At 35.4% G+C, this 25,632-nt stretch overlaps 2 protein-coding genes across 3 annotated transcripts in view; both read right to left on the reverse strand.

Annotated features, from left to right (window-relative positions):
- The window catches only part of ZNHIT6 (zinc finger HIT-type containing 6), a 60,821-nt gene extending 52,370 nt beyond the window's left edge, over positions 1-8,451 (reverse strand). For both annotated transcript variants that reach the window (XR_004423972.1, XM_033115997.1), the window contains exons 1-4: positions 7,546-8,451; positions 6,161-6,226; positions 5,968-6,074; positions 5,797-5,882 (exon numbers count right to left, since the gene is read on the reverse strand). Coding sequence is in view for 1 of the 2 variants with exons in the window: in XM_033115997.1 (XP_032971888.1) it covers positions 5,797-5,882; positions 5,968-6,074; positions 6,161-6,226; positions 7,546-8,366 (1,080 nt within the window). In the remaining variant the exon portion in view is untranslated. The remainder of the gene's footprint in view (positions 1-5,796; positions 5,883-5,967; positions 6,075-6,160; positions 6,227-7,545) is intronic.
- Positions 8,452-13,299: 4,848 nt separating this feature from the next.
- Positions 13,300-25,632, reverse strand: part of COL24A1 (collagen type XXIV alpha 1 chain) — a 303,518-nt gene continuing 291,185 nt past the window's right edge. Inside the window, exons 58-60 of the mRNA XM_033113285.1 lie at positions 20,069-20,178; positions 17,495-17,710; positions 13,300-14,529 (exon numbers count right to left, since the gene is read on the reverse strand). Of these exons, the coding sequence (XP_032969176.1) occupies positions 14,383-14,529; positions 17,495-17,710; positions 20,069-20,178 (473 nt within the window). The 3' untranslated portion in view covers positions 13,300-14,382. The remainder of the gene's footprint in view (positions 14,530-17,494; positions 17,711-20,068; positions 20,179-25,632) is intronic.

The raw sequence follows: 25,632 nt of genomic DNA on the forward strand, positions 1-25,632 counted from the left end.
AGATATTCTAATGGATGTACTTGAAGCAGAAACTGATCTCTCAGATGGAAAGTCTAAGATGATGACTGAAGGAATAAAGAGCAACAAAAATGGGAAATACGAAGATAAACCAAAATAAAGATTGATTGAATAAGACAATAATTATTGTATGAAAATTTTTTAAAAGACAATTTAAACACATGAAAACAAAAGAAAAGTTAATAGAGGGTTAGATGGAATTTAAGTTCTAAAGTAACTGCTAGCAAATCAGGGCCAAACCCTACTTGTTGCTTATTTTTATAAAGTTGTTGTTGTTTTTTTTTAAATACAGCCCCACCCATTTGTTTATGAATTGTTTACAGCTGCTTTCCTGCTACAATGGCAGAGTTGAGTAACTGTGACAGAGACCATACCGTTTGGAAAAAATATTTACTATCTGATCGTTTACAGAAAATGTTTGCCAACTCCTGTTCTAAGGTCCTGGCATTGCCTAGATACAGGGTTAAGTTACTGATTAACTTTAGGTACTGGTAAATTAAGCATGCAGGCTGCAATGTCTTAACCAAGGAAAGGATAGAAAAAGGGTGTACAGCTTCGAAACCAATAAAGAGTAAAATTCAAATAATTAAAAAAAAAGTGTCCAAAAGAGAAGAAAAAACAAACAAACAAAAAATAACAACCAAAGCAAAGGGGACAAATAGCACAAATAAAATGACACAATTAAAATCAAATATACAGGTAACTTTATCAAAATATAAATTCACTTATTGATTCAGTTAAATGTTATAGTTGGCAGACTTGAGAAAAACTGGAACCCAATTACATGGTACTTAGAAAAGACATAACCAGAACATAAGGATACAGAAAGTCCTACAGTAAAAGTAAGGAAAAAAAAATACAGTGTACAATACCAAGCAAAGGACTGATATAGTTTTATTAATATTAGACAAAGTACACAAAAAGCTAGACAAAAAGGGTCACTTCATAATGCCCCAAAGTTAAATACATCAAGAAGATATATTTCCTGATGTATGCATCAAATAATTTAGCCTTAGAATTACATAAAACAAAACTAACTGAACCCTAAGGGGAAACATACAAATCCTTTTGATTTTTATCTATTGGGAATGTTAACCTGCTTCTCTCTGTAACTGCTTAAAAAAAAATATCAGTATCATTAAATAATTTGAACATAATTAATAAACCTGATCTAAAAGGAATACACAGAATACTATATTCAGCAACTGCAGAATACTTTCTATTTTCCAGCAAACAGAACATTCAAAACATGACCATATGCTGAGCCATAAACACCAGTGTTAATGGATTTTTAAAGGAATGAGCTCAGAAAGAATATGTTCTCTGACTACAATGCAATTAGGCTAAAAATAAAAAAGGATGTAATAAAAGTCTAGAGGACATATTAACAAAATAGAAAAGAAATACACAATTAGCAACTGATCATAGGAAAAAAGAGACAGAAATAACCAGTATCACAAATGAAGTGACTACAACTCCTACAGACATGTAAAGAAAATGTTTTGAAGAAATTTATGCCAATAAATTTGAAAGTTTAGGTCAAATGGACAAATTCTTAGAAAATGTAATCTACCAACAATGACCAGTCCCATAATGATAAAGAACATACCTCATTGGCTCAAACTCTTAAGCCCATATTGGTTCACTGACACATTTTACCAAACTTTAAAGGAAGAAAAATCCCAATAATACATTTCAATAATTCAATGAATCCAAGAACAAAATGGAAACATTCCCAAATAATTTTGTGAAACTATAATTATATTGATACGGAAACCTCAGATACCAAAAAAAGGAAAATTAAAGGTCAATCTCACTCATGAACAAAAATACAAAATGACTGAATGGATAATGAGTACACACACATATAAGACAACTGAATTCTTCAAAGTATAAAAAGCACGCTTTGTTATGATAATAATACACCATGTAAATTTAGTTTAAAATAGAAAATCAATTGAGATTATTCATATTATTAGATTACAGGTTGAAAAATGAAATAAATCAAATACAAAAAAAGCATTTTGATAATATCAATACAACCATTCATGACAGAAATCTGTTAGTGAAGTAGAAGAGAACTTTAATCTAGATAAATTATATCCACAAAAAATTTAAGAGCAAACATCATGGTGAAATCTTTTCCCTCTATGATCAGGATTTACATAATAAAGATGTACAGAAGAGTTAACATAGCAGGCTAGAGGCTGTTCTCCTTAGAAAATTCTGCTTACAGGGATGGCCCTTCACTGGTGTCTGGGAATTTGAATGACTGGTAAATGGTTCCCTACACTGACATAAAACTTTTCCTAAAATGATAAGAGTGGTTCACTGTGCCTAAATTGTTTGTATAAACAATGTGGTTTTATCTCATGTCCTTCTGGGAGTCAGGGATTTGGCACATGCTAGGCAGAGGGTGCTTCTGCGACCTGCCCCCAGTAAAAACCTTGGGCAGCGCTGCTAATAGCCTTCCCTGGTAGACAGTACTTCGCACGTGTTATCACAACTCATTGCCAGAGGAATTAACTGTGTACTGTGTGACTCCAACAGGAGATGACTCTTGGAAGCCTTCAGCTGAATTCCTCCAGACTTTAACCTGTATGCTTTTTCCTTTTGCTAAGTTTGCTCTGTACCCTTTCAAATTTATAGCCATGAGTACAACTGTACGCTGAGTTCTGTGAATCCTTCTAGCAAAAATCATCAAACCTAGGGGTGGACTTGGGACTTACAACTTAAATATCTATAATCACTAGTATTTGACATTGAATTGGAAGACCTAGCTATTCCAATAAGGCAGACAGAGACAGAAAGAGAAAGAGAAAGAGAGAGAGAGAGAGAGAGAGAGAGAGAGAGAGAGAGAGAGAGAGAGAGAGAGAGATATTAAAAGAACAAGGATAGAAACAAATTGTGAATAACCGCTTATAGAGAAAATCTAAAGAGTCTATATAGATAAGGTACTGGGATAGATTTGAATATGGTTGCTCACTGTAAAATAAACAACAAAAATCTCATTCCTAAATACCAGCAAAGAGATAATAAAAAATTAAAAGAAATTGCTTTTAAAAATAGCATGAAAAAATAAAGCACCTAGGAATAAATCTAACAAAAAATGTGCAAGGCCGCCACTGAGAAAATTATAGACAGAGATTAAAGAAGACCCAAATAAATGCAGAGATACAACACAGCCAAGGGTTTAAAGATTCAATGCTATAAAGAAGTCCAACTACCCAAATTATTCTAAACAATAAATGCAACCCCAATCAAAACTCCCAAGTCAGAAGAGGGGGAACTGTAGAATCAACAGGCTGATTCTTCCTATTTGTATAGATTTACAAAGAGACATACCCATACTCTATCTAGGAAATAGAATATACACATACTCTAGAAAAGGAACAAAGTGGGAGGATTTACTCTATGATAGCAAGTTTTAGTTAAAAAAAAAACAATAATTCAGAGTGCAGTATTGGTGTGGATAGACAAGTAGGCCATCAGAATGAACAAACAGTCCAGAAACTGACCCAAGCACATATGGATGCTTCATATGTGACAAAGATGGCCCTACAGAGCAATAGTGAAAGGATGAACTTTTCAGTAAATGGTGCCAGGAAAAGTGGATTATCCATATGGAGAATTAAATGGGACCTCCACTTCACATGACACACAAAAATCAATTCCAGGTAGTTTACAGACATAAATGTGAGATGCAACACTAAAAACCTTTTAGAAAATAAGTATGAGAGAACAGCTTTATAACGTCAAGGTAGGGAAATTTTCTTTATAAATACATAAAACTACTAACTATGTATAGGAAACAAATGACACAATTGCCAACATTAAAAGTAAGACCATCTGTTCACCAAAAGACACTACATAGAGTGAAAAAACAAGCTACGGAATGGAAGAAGGTATTTACAACACAAAGAAACTATTATTACAACTGGCATCCAAGAAACACAAAGAATTCCTACAAATCAGTAGGAAAACGTTGACCAATGAAAAGATGAGCAAAAGACTTGAACAGGCATTCCACAAAACTGAAAACTCAAATGGCCAGTAAAATATCTGAAAGGTGCTCAGTCTCATTAGGAATCCGACAACTGCAAGTTAAAAACCACAATAAAAATACAGAGTCATCAAATTGACAAAAATTTTAAAACTCTGATCAAATCAATTACTGGACAGGATGTGACAATAGGTTCATTTATACACTATTGGGAGCTGGTATAACCACTTTGGAAAATATTTTGGTAATCTAGTTAAACTGAAGATACACACACCCCACAATAAAGCAATTCCACTCCCAGGTAGAAACCCTAGAAAAACGTGTGCACATGCAAACCACAATCCATAAAAAAATTGTTCATAGTAGAATTGTTTCTAAAGATTTTTGTTATTACAGAAAACCCAAAGTCCATGAAGGATAGAATGGATAAATTGTGGTATGGTCCTAAACTAGAAAGCTATTCAGAAATAAGAATGGATCAGGGAAGGGCCCAAAAGAGTTGCAGGCAACTTCTGAGAAACTGGTAAATGTTCTAATTTTTAGACCTGTTACAGGATGTTACATGGATGTTCACTTTATAAGTATTCATTAAACGGTGCATTTCTTTCATACGTTTTTAATGTGTAGGCCGTGCTTCACAAAAAGAACAAAATTAAAAAGTAACTTTTCTTTTAAGTAGAATTTTAATATGTCTAATTAAGCTTGAAGAAAAAAGAGTTGATGCATGATAATCTTTCAAATATATGTAATGTCATGTCTGTCCCAGTAACTCCAAGAAAATGAGGTATTTAAAAGGTATTAAAATTCTGCAACTTCAATACTAAAATTGTATCTGAAAAATGCACATAATTCATGACATAATTTAATTATAATGTTAAAGAATTTCTGGAACAATAGCAGTTGCAAAATATTTCAAATATATAAGCTTTAATCCTGAACAGCACTCAAAGAATGAAAAAGGAACGAAAGAGTATGAAAATTAAGTGTAGTGAAACACCAAGTCCTGTTGGCTCTTCCTTCAAAACCAGAATCGAATTTCTTTCCAGTAATTCTAACAGCATCATCTCTCACCTAAACCACAGCAATAATGTTGTAACTGGTTTCCTCGCGTCCCATCTTCCACTCTTGCCAGCTAAAGTCCATTTTCTACACAGCAGCAAGAGTGATCATTCAAAAAGAAAACACTCTCAAAACCCTCCCATGGTTTCCATTTTCACTTAGATTAGAACCCTCACCAGTTTCTCTGAACTCATGTTCGACATTCTCCTGTCAGCTATGCTTCAGTCACCTCACTCCTTTTTTAATTCCTCAAACACACCAACCTCATTCTTGATTCAGAGTCTTTATTTTTGCTTTTGTTTTTACCTGGTAAGTCTTCGGCCAAATGTTCACATGACTGCTTCTTTCTCATCATTCAGATCGCTGCTTAAATGTCACCTCTCAGAGGAACTTCTCCTGACCACTGTATCAAAAATGGTACCCTCACAACTTCCACCCAACAAACACCATTCTCATTTTCTTTAACCTCCTGTGCTTTCTTTATTTTCCACATGCATTTAACTATATCTGAAATTATATTTGTTCTTCTACTTATCTCCTGTCTCTATCCCTACAAGCTCCATGAGGGGAAGGACTTCGTTTTGGTCACTGCTGTATCCTAGTAACTGGAATAGTCTGAGACCATGGTAGCTACTTAATACATTTATTTGCTGAGTGAAAAAAATGAATCTAATCAGAAGGAATTCTAATAAGAATGGATTAGAAGAAATACTTACATGTTTATTGCTTAATGGTCTTTTCAGTAAAGCATCTCTGGAAATATGGTCTGCTGTTCTTGCCACATCTTCCAAAAATCTATAATCTGCAAATTTCAAAATAGAAAAATAAACAAATGATATGTGTCAATTTCTAGAAAACATCAATCTGCTATGCATAAGATGGCTTACCACTTAAGAGATTCATTTCAGTAAACTGTTGTACTGAAACATATGCAGTTTTATCTCGAACTCCATTACATGTCAGTTCTGCTTTGTGCTTCTTTACACAGGGCAAACTAAAGAGACAAAGAGGAAGTACTTTTATACTTGGAGGTAACAAAAGTACAGATAGAGGTAATAAGGTAGGAAATTACATATATACCTGCAAGAATATCGCATACAACGTGGACATCTGTATTTTGCTTCTTCTGTACCACAAGTTTCACACCTATAAAAGCCCATATGAAATTTAATTATCAAATATTAATTCTCCCTATTTGTTTATAAACTTAATCTGACTTAATTACTCATCACAATCAATTTACAGAGATAGTCGTAGTGAGTAAAGTATAATGCATGTAACTGATAAAATACTTAATAGCTGGAAACTGTCTCCAAATGACAATTACATTTATAATATTGTTAATGACATGTAATTTAAAAAATGTATTAAATTTTAAAAAAATCGTCTCACCTTTGACTTCTTTTTCTACTATAATCAGAGAATGAGATTTTCAATGATATTTTAACTTGTAATTCCCGGCAATCTGCTAAAGATTGTGTGAGTGTGTGCATATTATACCCAGAAGTCCAATCCATGAGCTAGCTATGTTTAGCTATCTTAAAGGCACACACACCAGTAGAAGAATGTAAGACCCAATCGAATTTAGACAGTAAAAAGAAGTTGCCGTGTTTTCATTTTCGTTTATCTCAAGATGGAAGGGGAGCTGACTCTGGGTGGTGAACACACAGTGTGATTTATGGATGATGTGATACAGAATTGCACACCTGAAATCTATGTAATTTTACTAACAATTGTCACCCCAATAAATTAAAAATAAATTAATAAAAAAAAAAAGAAGTTGCATCTTTTTTCCTCAACCCCACCCCCAACCTAGAATGGGCATCAAAATAATCTTGAAATGCTATTACGCATCACCTGTCTTCAACTGCTCTTCTAGGATCTTGGGATACTGACAACCAAACTACAGCTACTTCTATTTCGCCTATTGTGTCCTAGACAGTAACAGTCCCAAGAATTTGACCACACTTTTATTTCCTATGCGGCCACAGGATTACACACTATTTGGAAATTAAATCAAAAGTAGTAAATATTCATAGTACCCATACAGAAACTGGACAATTGGGTGAGTTCAAGTGCATTTTGTCTAATTTTAACTCAATCCACTCTGTCATTGTTGGTTTTATGAGATTTTTCTCTCATGTTTATCCTCTCTCAAGATACTGAATCAAGAGCATAGTAGTTAGTCAAGCCAGAATCTGGTCCACAGGTTTTCTGGTTTCCACAATTTTCACCTCCTAATTTGCTCACCGGACACTAACAACCTCTGATTTTCACTGAATTTGTTGCCACCTGACAAAACCCTCCCTTACCAATTCCCCACTTTCACCACTCAGGCTCTAGGAGCCCCAGATTTGTGCTTCTTTTCCATTATTCCACACAGCGCTGGTAGTGTAGTTTCCTCCGATCTAGACATGAGACAACTCCACAGCTTTATTCCTCCACTGGGTATCTCCCTGCCTTACCTTGACATGGCCAGTTTCCGCTTGGAGCCCACTGGGCAACTTATCTGAGGCTCTTCTTTCACCTTTGTATCATCCATCATTTCTTGCTTCGGGAAATACTTTTCTTCTTTTACACACACCTCATCCATCATTACCTCCTCTTTTATGTTCTGACCAACAAACGCCTCCTCCTGTTTTATCTCCAAGTTTTCTTTCTTCTCTTCCTTCACCTCTAGCCAGTCCATCACCTCTTCCTTTACTTTCACTTTCTCTTCCTTCACCTCTGGCTCATTCATTTTCTCTTCTTTTACCACCAAACTACTACCTATCTCCTGCTTCACCTCCGATGTGTCCGGTTTCTCCTCCTTCACCTCCAATGTGTCCGGTTTCTCCTCCTTCACCTCTGGCCCATCCTCCACCTCCTGCTTTACCCACTGGCCGTCCAGCATACCTTCTTTCATTTCCGACCAGTCCATAACTTCTTGCTTCACAACCGATAGGTCCATTCGCATTTGCTCTGCCTTTTGTCCACTTCCTTCTTCTCTACTCCCTATCTTTCCCAGTCCTGTCAGTTCATAACCCGCCTCTCCACCGCAGGCCTCCTCGGTCCCTGCTACGGACCTGACTCCCTCCGTACAGGACTGGAGACAGAGCCGCGCCCCTTCAGCTCCAATCTGGAGACCGCCTCCCGACGTTCCTTCATTCTCGGCAGCAAAATCCATCAGCTCACGACCCCTGGCATCCGCTGCCACTCTGTCCTCCAGTATGGCTGGTCCACGCCAACAGTATGAGCTACCGGCGGGATCACCGACAGCGGCCCACGTGTGGGGCAGAGAAGTCATAAGCAGTGAGCGCCGGCCTGGCGTGTTCCTCCAAATCGTCGTAAAGCAACACTTCCGCGCTTCGCCACTTCACGACTCGTAGAGTTCTTTACGGCTCTGCAGCGGCCCGGCCCAGATACTCCAAATTGTCATGAGGCCACGCCCACCACGGTCCCGCCTTCGGGGCGGGGCTTCGCCAAATCCTTCCCCTGGGGAGGCCGCTTCCCGCCACACCTTCTGCGCGTGACTACATTCCTCTCTGTGAAAACTGGAGGATCCGGGCGGAGAGACAAGCTAAACCCATTATCTTGGAATGGAAAGATCCACCCTGATTTATATTAAAGATTAATCTTGTATGAAAATGGAAGAAATACCTTATGTTACACCTCTCCAATCTTCAGTTTCTTCACCTAGAAACTAGACACGACGGTATTGCAAATCTCTTAGGATTATTGTAAAGATCAAATGGAATCCTGCATGGAAATAAGCTAGCAGTGACTGAAACAAACTCAATATACGGGGCTATTATTACTGAGAATCCCTATAGGTTTCAGATAGGAAAGAAAGCATTAACTTTCGTTCTTTCAATTATTTGTCAGTAATAGCCCACATCGACCAGTGCCCCACTCCCAGCATCCTACAGGATTCTATATATACTACTAACATACACATACACATATATGTATATATGTAATCTTAGAGTTATATCTATATATCTATATCATATGTATCTATATGATACATATATATATATATATACACACACACACACTCCCTATTTAAAAACTGGGCCCAAAATTCAATCCCCAGGACTAGAAGATCTAAAAAATACAAAAATACACAGAATGTTTCAATTACTCTTTAAAATTATTATTACATTATAATAATAATGTAGGCAATTCACTTAATCTTCACATCATGTCTGTGATATATTTTTCTCACTGCACAAGGAGACTCCAAAGAAATGGCTTGGTAGCTGTGGGCTGCTTTGCACTCCCCCCTCAAATCCTGTCATAATTTGGAGGGCATTTAGCTGTTATCATTCATTCACACATTGCTCAGGGAATGGGAATTTTGAATGGATGAGCAGAATGAAGGAGTAATTATAAAACCTTAGTTGGGGCACGACCGTTTGAACAGTGCTGGAAGGAGGATTGAAGTTGAGAGAGTTTAGTAACATCTTTGTATGGATTGTGAGGAAGAAACTTCTCGAGGAATCATAGCCTCTTTTGGAGATACTTAGAGGTGTCAGCCGTCTACAAAGTCAAAAGGAGCCTGACTGGATTTTCAGGCTAGATGATATGTTTACACTTACGAAAAGGGGCTAAATGACAGAAAGAATCCTGGTGGCCTTGATAAAGACAAGGTTTGGGAGATGGGAGCAATGAGAGGGAGTGTTGATCCAGAATAAAACCATCTGGATTTCCAGAGAAATTTCTGGACCTACAGATCAGAAGCATAAAGACTTTGTAAAATTTGGAACTTTTGTCATTTCCTTCATTTGTTCTTATAATCTGTGTATTTTTTTTCACAGTCCCTGGAAGGGAAATCGTTACACCAGAGAGGATCCTTGGTAGCATCACAGCTAATCACCTAAATTAAACAATCAACACTGTGGGACTATAGTTTTAATGGAGATATTGGAGGTTGTGGTGGTATCCTTGAATGGCAGTTTTGAAGGAAAAGTGAGGCTTGAGTAGCTCTGGAGGAGGGAACTTTGGGTTGTGGGAGTATTGAGCCAGGGTATTGCCTGCAAGAACAGAGACAGGGCAGGGACAGAGAAAGGGAGGCAGAAGGTACGTGGGGCTGTCACTGAATTCCTATCCAATTCCTGAAATCCTTTTCCCTCCCTTTTCCACCTCAGTGGAGTAAAGCTCTGTATAAGCCTGGCTCCTTCAGTATAGGATTGAACCTTCTTGCTATAATACCCTAACATTAGTCTCAGGTCTCTGTACTGGGCATTCCAGATTACAAATTATTTTTCGGTGTCTGTGAGGGTGTTTCTGGATGAGATTAGCATTTGAATCAGTGGACTCAGTAAATAGCCCTCCCCCATGTGGGTGGGCACCATCCAATCATTTGAGAGCGTGAGTAGAACAAAAGGCAGAAAAAGGAGGAATGTGCTCCCTTTTGCTTTCTGTTTGCCTACTTGAGTTGGGACATCTCATCTTCTCCAGCCCCTGGAATGGGTTTTAAACCACTGACTCCCCTGGTTCTCAGCCCTTTAGACCTAACTGAATTACGCCATAGCTTTCCTGGGTCTCCAGCTTTCAGACAACAGATTGTGGGACTTCTCAGCTTCCATAATCATGTGAGTCAATTCGTCACAATAAATCTCCATATTATGTATATATATGTGTATATATATTATTATTGTAATACATATACATTTAATATATAATGTATTATAACATAGTTTATATATATATATATACATATATATATATAAAATCTATAAAATCTATATCTCTATATCTATCTTTCCTACCAGTTCTGTTTCTCTGGAGAATCCTAACTAATACAGACTTTTACTTTTATTATCCCCATTTTACAGTGAAGAAACTGAGGCAATGATGAATATACTATATAATACACTCAATGATGAATATATGTCACACAGCTACTCCTCAGAGCACTCTGCTACTACCGTGTTTCCCTGAAAATAAGACCCAGCTGGACAATCAGCTCTAATGTGTCTTTTGGAGCAAGAATTAATATAAGACCTGGTTTTATTTTACTATAAGACTGGGTCTTTACAATATAATAAAATACCCAGTCTTATATTAATTTTTGCTCCAAAAGACGCATTAGAGCTGATTATCTGGCTAGGTCTTATATTCAGGGAAACAGGGTACTATACTGCCTATGATTAAGTTGATTCAAATTTACTTTAAAATTAATATTTTAGAAACAAAAGAAACAAAGTATTTCTATTTTATATATATTTCTTAAATTATATCTAGGAAATCATTTAGGTCTCTAAAATAGGTCTCTTTTTTTGGGGAGGTAACAAAAGGTAATAGCATGTAGACTGAAACTAGAATTTAAAACTATGGTTTCCTTCCTTTAAAATAAACCTTCACTGTTTTAAAAACATTTCTATGTTCCTTAAGCAGGAAATCATACATCTTTGCCATAACTCCATTAGAAAAAACTATGGCAAAATATACTACATAAAATTGGTCATTTTAATCAATAAAGTACACCATTCAGTTGCATTAAGTACATTCATATTGTTGTGCAAGCTTCATTACCATCTATCTCCAGAAATTTGTCATCATCCTAAACAGAAACTCTGTACTCATTTAAAAATAATTCCCCATTCCCACCTCACCCAGCATCTCTGGTAACCTCTATTGTATTTTCTGTCTCTGAATTTGTTCTATTCATGTATTTTATATAGGTGGAATCATACAATATTTGTCCTTTTTTCCTTGTCTAGCTTATTTAACTTAGCATGTTTTTAAGGTACATCAATGTTGTCGCATGTATCAGAATTTCATTTCTTTTTAAGGCTGAATAATATTCCATTGCATGTACAAACCACATTTTGTTTATGCACACTTGGGTTGTTTCCATCTTTTGGATATTCTGAATAATACCTCTATGAACACTGGTGTACAAATATCTGCTTGAGTCCCTTCTTTCAATTCTTTTGAGTATGCATACATGAAGAAGAATTTCTGGATCATATGGTAATTCCATGTTTAACTTTGAGGAACTGCCAAACTTTTTTCCACAGTGGCTGCACCATTTTACAATCCCATCAACAATGTACAGGTTTCCAGTATATCCACAACCTCACCAACACTTGTTACTTTCTTTCTCTCTCTCTCTGGATAATAGCCATCCTGATGGGTGTGAAGTGGTATCTAACTGGTTTTGATTTGTATTTTCCTAATGACTAGTGAAGTTGAGTATCTTTTCATTTGTTGTCCATTTGTATACTATCTGCTTTGGAGAAGTTTCTATTAAGTCCTTTGCCCATTTTTCAATTGGGTTGCTTGGTTTTTCTTTTTGTTTGTTTGAGTTGTAGGAGTTCTTTATACATTCTGGATAATAATCCCTTATCAGATGCATGATTTGCAAATATTTTCTCCCATTCTGTGGGATAGCTTTCACTTTCTTGACAATGTCTTTTGATGCACAGAAGTTTTAAATTTTGATGTAGTTCAATTTACTGTTTTCTTTTTTGATTGTGCTTTCAGTGTCATCTCTAAGAAGTCAGTGCCAAGTCCAATGTCATGAAACCTTTTCCCCTATGTTTTCTCCTAAGAGTTTTAAAGTTTTAGCTCTTACATTTAGGATTTTGAGTTAATTTTTATATATGATGTAAGGTAAGGGTCCAACTTCATTCTTTTGCATGTGGATATACAGTTTTCCCAGCAGCATTTGTTGAAAAAATCTTTCCTTTTTCCCATTGAATGATCTTCCCACCCTTATTGAAAATCAATTGACCACATATGGAAGAGTTTATTTCTGTGTCATGATCTCATTTTGTGCAAATGGGAAATAGGCCATATAATCCTTTTATAGGTATGTAACAGACACTTTGCAATAATGCATATATATATATATATATATATATATATATATATATATATATATATATGTATATTTTAGAGAAGGGCTGTACCAGAGGGGCTATCATATATAATAAAAGTATATGGCAACAAAAGAAGAAAAACAAATACCACCAAAACAAATTTAAAGCAAATTTTTATTATAGATAGGTAAGTGTGGTTTGCTGCAGCTAAAGGTATGTTTATAATGAATGTACAAGCTTTTCTAAATACCAAAGGTATAATATTTTTCTTCTAATAGTGAACTAACATTTCTCTGGCAACAAGAAAAGTCTGAATTGGATGAGCCTATTTTAAATGGCAAAAGACTGTTTTATTTTTTTTCTGGATTTTGCTTAAAAGATTGATAAATTTAATTCTTTTAGGTCCCAACACATTAAATTTAAGAACAGTGAAAGAAAATCAATGAATACTATAAAAACATGTAATTTCTAAGAAGCACAAATATAAAGCTTTTATAATTTAAAACAGCAGCAATTTCAAAAGATTTGCTGAATCAAAACTTTACAAAATATATATATACATAGTATCATTCCAGATGATCATGGATTTTAAAAAATAGTATATCACAATTCCCAAACTCTAACCCAAACCTACTACTGGATGTAGCTGGCCTATAACAATTTTTACAACAATTTAAAAAACAAAACAAAAACAAAAGAAACTTCCCAATTCTCCTGTGCATAAGCACAGGTCACAATGTACTGGCTTTGACTCCATATCCACGAAGAGAATTTTAAAATAGAACAAGGACTTCACATAAATAATGTTTTACTTGCTATTAAGTATGTGACCAAACAAATTAAAATAAGTACTAACAACCAAAACATATCTTGATGCAACCAGTACATACACTCTTAAAAAATGACAAAGACAAAAAAAGAAAATTGTCTACAAAAGCCACAAGCACCTTGTTTTAGAAAGAGCACCAAGCAACACAAAAAGGCAACACGTAAGAGGTAGTGTACCACCAGCTAAGATGTACATGTCCATTGGGGACCTGAATACAGCTTAGTATTTGGAAAAATAAGACATATTAGACTGTGGCTTATAATTTTTAGACAGAAGCATTGCACATTTGGGAGCATTAGCCAGTATTGCTCCGTAGTGCTCTGCATCTCCAGCTGTCTAATGGGTGCTTTGCTCTCAGACAGTCAAAAAATATAGGATACCCTGAAGAATTCCATGTTTATAAATTTTCAGTTCTAGGGAGTTCTCTAAGAAAACTCAGATCAATATAATTTTTAAAAGAATTAAATACTTTATCAATTATAGTCCTTTAAAGAATGCCTTTTCTCCTTCCTAGGAGGAAGTCTTTTCTTCCTGAGATTCTTTAAGATTTAGCCAATGCTTTATTCCATGCATTTCATAATAATAGTATCTTTCTGTCTATATTTTTCCCTCTGCAGCAATTACCTGACCAACAGCATGAATTTGGAACTAATTCAGAGACTTTAGAGAAAGCATACAGAACTGCTTTCAATGTAGTATTTTCGTTCAGTTTTGAGATGAGGAAGTTTTTGTACTTCAATTACTGGAAGTTGATTAGGGTCCTGGGTGTGAAAAAGAAATTTTGCCTTATGCCAGCTGCCATCTTGAATCTGTAAAATAAGAACAAAAGACTTTAATGTGTAATTGTTTCATTAGCAGTCATTGTCAGCAGACAATGTTTTTCAGAGACAATGTAGACTTATTTTAAGGATTAGAGATAATGAATAGAAAGTATGTGGGACAATGCCTGGCACAGAGTAAGTGCCCAATAAATGGTAATAATTACTAAAAATAATTGAAAACATAGGCTTATTCCTTTCTCTAAATGACACTGTGTGTTCTGATTTTTCAATTTCAGAGGCTAAGGCTAGCCTTTTGCTGCTGTTGTCTGTGAATCACTGGACCAGATATGAAATAAAAGGCTGCACTGTTCCAAATATGATTAATACCCATCTGTTCTGTGTTCTTTTACTGGGGACTGATTCTTCAGGATGGGCATTTTTTTGGATGCAAGGGAATGAATTACTCAACCTCTCTGTACTTTAGGTAGAAAATAACCAAAATAATCTCTTTAGTCAGGAGTAAATTATAATTCTGTTAAATCATTGTTTAGGTTTCTTTTTTTTTTCCATTTTGTGGTTACCATTTATATAATTTCTTTCTTCCCTATCTTCCTTCTAAGGCTTTCTGTTTCTCTTATTACTGTATGCTCTTTTGTTTCTGATAAATTCTATTATGAAACAAAAACTATCATAAAATTTCCTATGATTAAGATTCAATAAGACAAAATAGAGAAATACAAGTGACTAGTTTTGTGAAGCTTTTTATTCAGGAATTTATTCACTTACTGATTCACAGGATTATCATGGCATAAATTTTAAAATTTGAAGGAACTTTAGATACTATTTAAGTTATAAATTCCATTTTAAGTTAAGGCAATAGAAGCTCACTGAAGATAAATTCCTGAAGTCGTAAGCTTGGTGTGACAACTAGAATTAGAGTTCTCTATGTAAGACACTGTTAGATTTAACTCATTAAATCTTTCAAGAAATATTTATTGAACACTAAGTACATTTCGCACAGTTGAATACGATGTAATTCTCTATTTTCTTACAATACTTGGGAAATATAAAGATAAACAAATTAGTTCTGGCTTCTGAATTCTATCTAGCAGCTTATAAATCTAGTTGGTGAAAGAAAAAAACATAAACAAATAGCCATAATACGAGACCATAGGTGGTAAGTGCAGTGTAAATGATGTAGATAATGAGTGCTAAATTCCTCTTTTCCTACTGGAATATTAGGGAAAGCTTTATGAATTCAGAATTCAGAATTTAAGATGGACCTTAAAGTATGCCTAAAATTTCCACTTGGTTAGAGAGGTAGAGAGGGCATTTTAGAGAAAGGGAATGACATGAGTAAAACAAAACAACAAATAGTTGAAAAAGTAGAAGGTGGTTGTGAAAATAAGCCTAACATGGGGTTTAAGCACACATATTTTGTCATGGAAGAGATTTTGTTAGAGAATAAAGTTCCGCCAGTCTTCTCACATATAAAATGGGAATAAAAACCTACCTCACAGTGCTGTGAGGATTAAAAGAGATTTCAATTAAAAGTCCCTAGCAGTATACTGTGGCATAAGCTTTGAAGTTGTACATTATTAGCTGCATGACCTTGAGCAAGTTACTTAACATTTCTGTGCCTTCACTTTCTTATCTATAAAATGAGACTAATAATTTCTTCACCCAGCTGTTATAACTAAATAAAATAATGTATGTAATACATGGTACCTGCCATATAATAAGCCCCCAATAACTACTAGTAGAAATTGTTGATATGATGATGATGATGAAGTAGAAGAAGAATAGATTAGGTTTTGCCACAGTTTAGGGCAGACAGCCAGTGAAAGCCCAAGCTAGAAAGGAAGGTTGGGGCTTGACTGTTGTAAGTGCTGAATAAAGAGCTAATAAGGATGGATTGTGTCTTAGAGATACCAGTAGTGAGTCAATGAAAGTTTCTGGATAAAATTGTGAGAGTTAAATGGATTTGTTGGTTATATTGATCTCTTCACTTGTAGAGAATGAGCCAGTACTTTTCTGACTGTTGCCTATGATTTTTTAAATATGTAAGCACTATTTGTCTAGAAATGAAATGTTATGAGAAAGTAGAGCTCCCTGAAAATGGTAACAGACATTAAATCATGGGCTTCATAGTACACAAGAATAGGAAACCAAGCCACTTAAAGTTGTTAATATGTATGTAGGTGGACAACTCTATTCTCTATAACTGGTTGGAAAATGTTTCTATAAAGAGCTAGATAGGAAATGTAGGTTTTGTGGGGCATATAGTCTATTGCATTTATTCAACTCTGCCATTGTAGTGTGATAACAGCCATACACAGTAAGTAAACAAATGAGTGTGGCTGTGTTCCAATAACATTTATTTACAAAAACGAGTGGTGGGCTGGACTCGGTCTGTGGACAGTAGTTTGTCAATAACACAACGTTTTAAAGTTATAAAATTTTCCTAACATTTGTAATTTATTTTAATAGAGAAGATGGGCTATGATTAAAATATTGATTGGTAGACCAGTTAATCTGCAATTATACCCATACTTTATATCAAGCATAGGGGCTAACAAAATGAAATAGGACTGACTTGCCTCTATAATCTGTCTTCCATTGACAAATGAGATGTAGAATCACAGTGGTGAAAAATATGTAAAAGAAATCTATTTATCTATATGCCTTATCTATCTATTATCTATCTATCTATCCAGATGTGATATAATTATTTCATATGGGGAACAAAAAATAAATTTATCTATTAACCACTGTTTTGCATATAAAAACCCATGGATGACCAATGAGTGTGACAAATGTTGACAAGATATGATAAAAACAAATGATTGATTCTGAAAAATGTATGGTTATTACGAATTAGGCACATTAAAACTTACTATCCTTCTATATCTGCAGTTTCCAATTAAAGTCTTAGTCTCGTTATTTTAATTTTATAGTTTTATAAATTTTAAGTAAGTTAAATTGAACAATTCTAAAACTGCCATTCCCTTACCTTGCAGTCATCTGAAAGCACTTTAGGTTCGAACAGAGTGTTTTCTTCAAAAATCTGGCCAGTCCATCCCTTGAAACCAATAGGCAATCCTGAGCCACTTGTCTGAGCACTTGTCCACACTGGAGTGTTCAGACAGTGAATGGTGATGATTTGGGTGGCTTCTGAGCTCAGTAAATGAAGGAAATTCATCTGGACTTTTCCAACTCCAAACTCCAACTAATGTCATGGAAACAATATGCAGGTTATAAGATGTGGCAATTGTGAAATTTATAGTTTGGGGAAACCTGAGGAAAGTCCTTGAAAGGCAGCCTTGAGAAAGCTGCTTTTCTTGGCATTTAAGTGCCAGTCAGTGGTGTGCTGGTAAATGCTTTCACCACTGGCACTTGCAGAGACGGCGGTGGGGGGGAGTCCCTGATTTACAGCGTTTTCAGATTTCCATGGTATTTTATACTCCCACCATGACTGATTTCAGGCTATCAAGGTGGTGTCATTGAACATGCAGTGGGGCCAGTCTGAGCTGGCTTCAGCATACCACTAGGCTACCAGGTGAGACACACAAAAAAAATGAAGATAATTTTCATAATGTTAACTAAAATGCATTAGTAGTCTGTTGTTGATCAATGCTTTAATTTTTTTCATAAAAATCTGAAACTGTCTCTGTACTTCCATTTGAAATATTTTTGCTTGTTTGTTTCCAAAGGTAAGTTACAAGTTGTAATAATAACTTCACTGAGTAACTTTAACTGTGAGAACCTTTAAAGACAAGGGCAGATTCTTACTCTTGGTGTTGCCAGCTTTAATGCAGTTCCAGTCATATAGCGAGTCATCAATAAATGTTTATTGAAGGAATGAATGCATGAACAATCATTAACTAATACAGTGAAAAATAAAAGGCAAAATTGGACCAAGAGGGTCTGATTATACATTTTCTAGGCTTAGGCAAAGAAGTAGATTTTTCTATAGCTTTCAACATATTATTATTATTTTAGCAGTATTCACGTAAGGATATGAACATAAGTGAATATAAATGGGTCCTCCTGAGGAATTTATATTAATTTCCCAACATAAACTTAGAAAAATATCTGATATGAGACAACAGAGAAGAAAATAAAATGACAACGACATAAAAAGTAAAACCCCAGGAAAAGAGAAGAAAGACAAAGGAAGGGCATACGGATGAAAACATGGAAGGGTTACCATAAGGAACATAAGAGTTTAAGTAGTTTAACTGCCTTCGTTTAACAGATGAGGATCATAAACTTGAAAAATGTAACCTTTCTGAGCCTTGGTCTCTGTGTTGGTCAAGCTGGGTATAACACTGCCATGACAGGGTTGTTGTAAGGATCTGAGATGCCAAGTGTCATTTAGCTTGCACAGCACCTGGCCGAGACCAGGTTCTCTGGTGGCTCACAGTATCATTTCCCAAGTTATGAGAGGAATAGGAATTAGAACCCAGGTCCCGATTCCACGTCTACTCTTCTTTCCACTATCTGCTCTGTCTTTCTCAGGTTGAGTTGATTGATAGGAGAGAACTAATTCAGTCAAGGAAAGAATTAGAGTGCAATTCCTTTACTGATCCAGTCTCCTTTGCACAATGCTCCCCACCCCTTTCTTCTATGATAATCCAAGTAAAAATCCTGGGCCAAATCCAGGGGACTTAGGATGAGCATGTGGATATTTGGGGAGCAGGACTATCATGCTGCTCTTCATTAGAGGTATACAGAGTCCCTAAAAATGGAAGAATCCTTCCTTCCTATGCTTTGGCGGCAGTAATGGTGAATGCCTATTGAGATGAACTGGGGAAGCATGCTGGTTCGTGAAGGGTGATATTTTAGGAGGAGAAAGCAGTCTAAGGACAAGCAGTTAGAGACTACACATTTTAGCTGCCTTTTATGATGGACAAAATACACAATAGGCATGTCTGTCAGTTCTTTGTCAATGAGAAGTAAGTTCTTGGTAATATCAAGCTGGTTTAACCAGAAAAATGAAGAAATGCAGTTTTTATTTCTTCAACATATGTTATAGGTAGAACTAAGCTTTAGGTTTTATAAATGCTTGTTATACTACCCAGCGTTATACTTTCATTCATTTTAAACATTTTGTCTATAGAATTATACTTGAATGAAGTTTTAAATAATAGTCAGTGGATGTTTAAGGGAGGCGCTTTTTGATCAATCACCAAAAAAGGCAAGTTTTGTGGCAAAATTTCTCTTTTAAAGATGATACAATTTTCAGTAAAGCTTTAGGCAACTGATTACTGATTACAAATCCTGCAGCTGTTTGGGATTTTCTAATGTATGTTCATGCATAAAAACATATATTCCACATTTTTAAAAGACATTTAAAAAACATAATCAGTACAGTAGGCTTAGACAAGCCAATAATAAAAATACACAATTAAAATGTCAAGATTTACTTGGATTATTTTTTAAAAACAAAAAATTTCTTTGTTATGTAAGGTAGAGAATGATACCTTGCTTTCATTCACAATTATTTAAAGTGACAGAATTTTTTAAATCATTGTTCACGGATATTGGGCAAGTACTAACATACATTCTAAAATTGAATACATACCTTTGTCACAGAAACAGGAGATAAACATGTTTGACCACCAGCACTGAAATTGCAGAAAACCTCAATGGCATCTGAAGGACATCCGAGATTTGGATCAATCCAGTATTTTCCTATTAATTTATTGTAAAACATTAAGATATTTAAATGTTATACTAAAAGATATTTGAACAATTCTTACAAATTATTTTTTTAAAGAGACATTTTGTCTTACTTGTAGAAAAACTTAGATTACAAAGATATTCAGATTTTGTGAATAAATGGAAGCTGCAAGGATTATATAAAATTAATATTGAAAATATTATATTGTTCACATACCTATCAATTTAAGGGCATTTCATAATTTTAATAAAAAGTGATGAAATGGCTGAATTTATTGCTTCATTCTATAGATAAGATGAGCTCAACAGCTGAAAGTGAATTGTCTAAAGTTACACAGTTAATAGAAAACTTGCACTTAATGTGGTATATGTGTATATTTCTGTTCTACATTTCTTAAAAAGAATATATATTAAAAAAAATAGAAACAATTTCTTCAATCTCCCTGAGGTAATATATATCTTTATGATAATTAAAATAAAAATAATACATTTTTTTTTTTGTTTTCAGAAAGAAAAACATACAGTTAAATGGTAATCATTTTGGTACTTTCTTCATCAGATTTCTAAGTGGGAAAAACTGAAGTCCCTACCGCCAGTGTAAGACTGCCAACCTTTGCCTCTATAGAGGGGCCAGAAGAATCAAATGGGGCCTAAAGTTAGCCTACAGGAAATACTAAGCCTGAAAAAGTATTGAACTAGCATCATAATTCTAGAATAACATGCTCAGAATATTGAAATTGGACTTATTCCAAATGCAAGACAATCAAACCATATTGGTCAAAGATCACTTTCTACAATAGGTAGACATCCTTGTCTGTTCCACCCTTACCCGGTAGCAAAGATTCCTCTAGTTTATCCTGGGCTTCCTTTGGTACATCATTTTAGACTTCAAAATTCTTCCCTTTACTATTCTACTAATCCTTCAAAATAAACACGTGCTGAATTGGTAGCTCCAAGAGTAGAGGTCTGTTCTCTATTGCAGTGGTTTTCAATCTTTAGTGGCATTAAACCATCTATTAAAACACACGTAGCTGGACCCCACCCCCAGAGTTGCTGATTCATTAAACCTGGTGTGGGGCTTGAGAATCTGCATTTCAACAAAATCTAATTCTGGTTGAGGGACCACATTTGGAGAACCACTGATCTATCAAAATATGAAAGAAAGGGATGAAAGCCACCCTACCTCCCAGTCCCTTTTTTACCCCATTTACTCTGAATTTTGAACATTTTATAAAGTGCAGAAATTAGACCTGGATTTTTCTCCAGGATTGATGTAGGCTTCTAGTCTTATCTGAGGGGGTAAACATATCTTTGTTCACAATCTTTTCTCTTCTAAGAAATAGTTTTATATTACTATGTGAGGCAGTAAATTCTTTATAAAAAGTTGCCCATCAAGCAAACTCTTGTTGTTATATGGGGTAGAGTGCTTTGAATTCAGGCATTACATTGTACAATGGTGAATGGGTAGGGCCCTTATAATTTTTTCAGGATATGCTGAGCTACATGTAAAGCACACTATCGTAATGTACCTTTTGTAGACCTAAATGTCCTAACTCAAAATTGGCTGTCACCTGAGGACATTGCTTCCCTTGCAGCCCTTTCAAGTTCTGCCACAGCCTGTATAGCATTGCATCTGGAGCCGGGAAGGTGTCTTTCTTGCTCCTCTTTGCCACCTCCAGACCATTCTCTTGGCTTTTTCCCTAAAAATGCTCCATGGTTAAATTACTGTCATCACATTATATCATCTATTACCTTTTCCTATCGTAATAGTTGACTTTCTTTCTTTGGAAATTTTAGCTTTAGCTTTTACTTTTAGAAAATCTATTTATGACCTAATTCTTGATTTTAAATCCACATGGATGATACTTCCAATAACCTGGCCTCCTAGTTACTTGAGCTCTTTTCTACCAATGTTCTTGAACCCTTCCCCTGATCCTTCCCTGTCCAATTTACTTTAATCATTAACTTCTAAGGCCACACCCTAACCTATGTTATTACCTACAATTAGAATTTCTCCATAATTTCACCTCTCTTCTCTTTCTAGCTCATTCCCTTCCAATAATTCTTTGATCCCATCAGGACCTACTATTCATTGATACTACCACTTCTTGGGTAGTGTCTCATTGTCTCTCATAGTCATGTGTTCACTTCCCTTCTTACCCAGCTTAAAACTCACAGTCCTTTACTATAATAACTTCCTTAGAGTTGTCCTTAACCTCCCTGCCTTCCCTCACTTCATTGTATTTGACTTATAAAACTCCAGCCTTACCTAAGTCCAGTTTTGTGCCTATAAATGTGGGTAAATGTGACTGTAGAGAAACACCACTATACTGGCTGGCTTCACTTTGAATTCAAATGTTTGTAAGGCTGTGAGACAATAACACTGTGTTTTCCTAATTCATTCCCTCAATCACTGTTCTAGTTAACGGTTTGAAACCTTTTCCTCTCCCCTTAAATGTATTATACCTATTCCTTTATTTTTAACTGATAACCTTCAATTTCACTGAGACAATTGAAGCTATCTGAAGAAAACTGACATAGGCTCCTACGATTACAGCTACTTACTAATCTGTACTTGCACACGTATGTTCTGCTTTCCCTCTTATTACTGTGAGTACGCTGTGTTATAGAAGGCTTTTCTTGGCTATTATACTTTCAGTTTCAAATTCTTCCTCTTATTTTTTTCTTTTGAGTCTGCCTCTGTTGTCTGCTGTTTCTGCCAGTCCTCATTCATGGTGATTTGTCCACTTGCATGACTGGTTATCATTGATTGTGGACTAGGCCCTATATTTGAGAAATTATTTGAGTTCTAAGGTGATGTTATCTTTTACAGACGATGGTATGTAGGGGGTATGAACAGTCTGGAACAATCTTAGTCCAAGTTCAAATTTTGAGATTTTCTGAGCTATCTCAATGATACAAAGCTGAGCTATAATTTGTATGAATGTCTCTTTTCTTCCTAGAGTGGAGCCATTTGAAAACTTAAGTACTTTGGTGGGCCACAGATTCCCACTTTTGACCCCTAGCCTTTTGAAGTCCCCAAAGCACTACTCAGTTTCTGAACACACCCAGGGAAAGTGTTGTGCTCACCTCTCTGCCGTCTTCAAAATCTTGGCTTGAAAGCTCCTCACTACTTTGTTAGCTATTATATTTAATGCTTTTGATTCAATTTTTTAAATTTAGCCAGGCAATTTGAATTTCCTGCTTTACTACTGTGAGTAGAATCTCTCTGGCTTCACCATTTTATCTTAAAATCTAAAAAGTTTTTAACCACTATCATTCCTCTAAATTGCTTTTGTGAAGGTCATCAAAGCTCTTCACATTGTTAAATCCAGTAGCCTTTCTCAGTTTGCACCTTACTTGGCATTGACCCAATCGATCCCTTCCTGCTCAGGCAAACATTTTTGTCACTCCACATTCATCTAGTTTTCCTCCTATCTCAGGGATAGCCCCTTCTTAGTTTTATTTCTGTTCCCAGTCATCTCCCCAATCTCTACACATTACTGAGCCCTATGGCACAGTATTTAGATCTCTTCTCTTTACCTTCTTTTTAGGTAGTCTCAAGCAGTCTCAGGATATTAGATACTATTTATATGCAAATTCATGATTTTTCACCTTTACCCTTGGTAAAAGATTTTATCTCTAGCCATCTATCTTTTGACTTCTTTCCTTAATAGCCAACTACTTACTGGACATTCTTACTCGAATGCCTAACAGACATCTCAAACGAAATCTGTCCAAAACTGAACTACTGATCTGTCTGCAAACTTGCTTCTTCATCTCTATGAACAGGAACCCCACTCTTCTCGTCTCTTAGTCAAAAACTTCAAAGTCATCCCTTATCATTCTATTTCTCTCATAACCCTGTGAAAAATACTATAAATGGAGCCACTTCAAAATGGAGTTGGAGCTGCCATCACAGAGGAATTAATTGCCTTGCATGTCTTACTCCTGAAACTTTTGGTATGTTTAAAATGGGCAAAATACCCTTTGAACTGGGCCTAACCAACGTTGTATTCCAAACAACTCTTTAAGAAGACATTCAAAACAGACATTCTGACTACTGAACTGAAAATTAAAGACATCCTTTAGAATTAGCACCACCATGTATACCTATGAATAACATAGCTTATTTAAACTCTAGAAACTCCTTCCTTGACTTATTAACACAAATAGAAATTCTTTCCTTCTATTCATGTAATCATTTCCCTTCCTTTTCTTAAAAAAAAAACAAAAAACAAAAACTCCTTGTCTTCTCCCCTTAATTGGAACACTATTTGGTTTTCAGCCTGAATCTGTGCTTTCTGAATAGCTATTCTTTGGACATCAAATAAATGCAAACTTTCTTTCACTTTGGCCTTTTATTATTAGGTTAACAATCCACATCCAAATTATCGACAAGAACTGCTTGCTGTACCTTAAAGCACATCCAAAGACATGACTATATCTTATCACTTCCCCTACTAGCAACTATAGGCCAATCCATCATCATCTTTTACTTGGATTATTTCAACAGTGGCTTCTTTTGCCCTTGTCTTCATTATATTTGCAACACATCAGCCAGAGTAATATTTTTAAAATCTAAGTCAAATCATGTCATTTCTTTGCTCATAAAACTTCCAATGGCTTCTCATCTTATTCAGAGTAAAAGCTGAAGTCTTTTGAGTAGTCTGTAAAATCCTATATAGGTCAGGTTTCTTGTTATCTTTCTGACTCTATTTCCTGCCAGTATCCCCATTATGCACTCTCTTCCAGTCACACTGGCCTTCTTGCTAATCACAGTAACATGTTAAGTACACTCTCAGGCCCATGGGTTTTTTATTTGTTCTTTCTGCCCAGAAAGCTCTCCCTAGATTTCTTGTAGCTTTTTCCCATAACTCCTCCTGATATCGCTCAAATGTCAGTTTCTCAAAGATGCCTTATCTAACTCTATTTAAAACATCATCCCCACTCCACTTTCTATCACATTCCCCCTGTCCCTGCTCTTTTGTGTTTCTCAACAGCACTTAACCACCTCCTAGTGATTAAAGTATTTTTGGACATTAAGACCTTTCTGATACCTTGCAATCCATACCACTTAGCTACTTCTCCTCCAACGAAGGCAGACCTTGAATCAGATTTCATTGAACCTGTATATCTTATAATGTGTTTGTTCCTTTCAATTTTATAGAATTGCATTTTTATGCCTTCAAATATAGAAAAGTATCAAGCTTAGAATTACTACAGGCAGGTATAACTGTAAATATTATTTTAGTTTTTTATGTAATCTTCGCAAGATATATAGGTATATAAAAGTTAAGCATTTTATTAATATAAATAAAATTAATATTTCCATTGCACTTTCAGAATGGAAGCAGATGATTTTGGAAAAGTGTGTGTGTGTGTGTGTGTGTTTGTGTGGCATGTATGTATATATAAATTAAAATAAAATGTGGACTACTATTCACCCTGCAGAATGACATAACA

Source organism: Rhinolophus ferrumequinum, chromosome 9, assembly GCF_004115265.2.
Source record: "Rhinolophus ferrumequinum isolate MPI-CBG mRhiFer1 chromosome 9, mRhiFer1_v1.p, whole genome shotgun sequence".
In the NCBI taxonomy this organism is placed as follows: Eukaryota; Metazoa; Chordata; class Mammalia; order Chiroptera; family Rhinolophidae; genus Rhinolophus; species Rhinolophus ferrumequinum.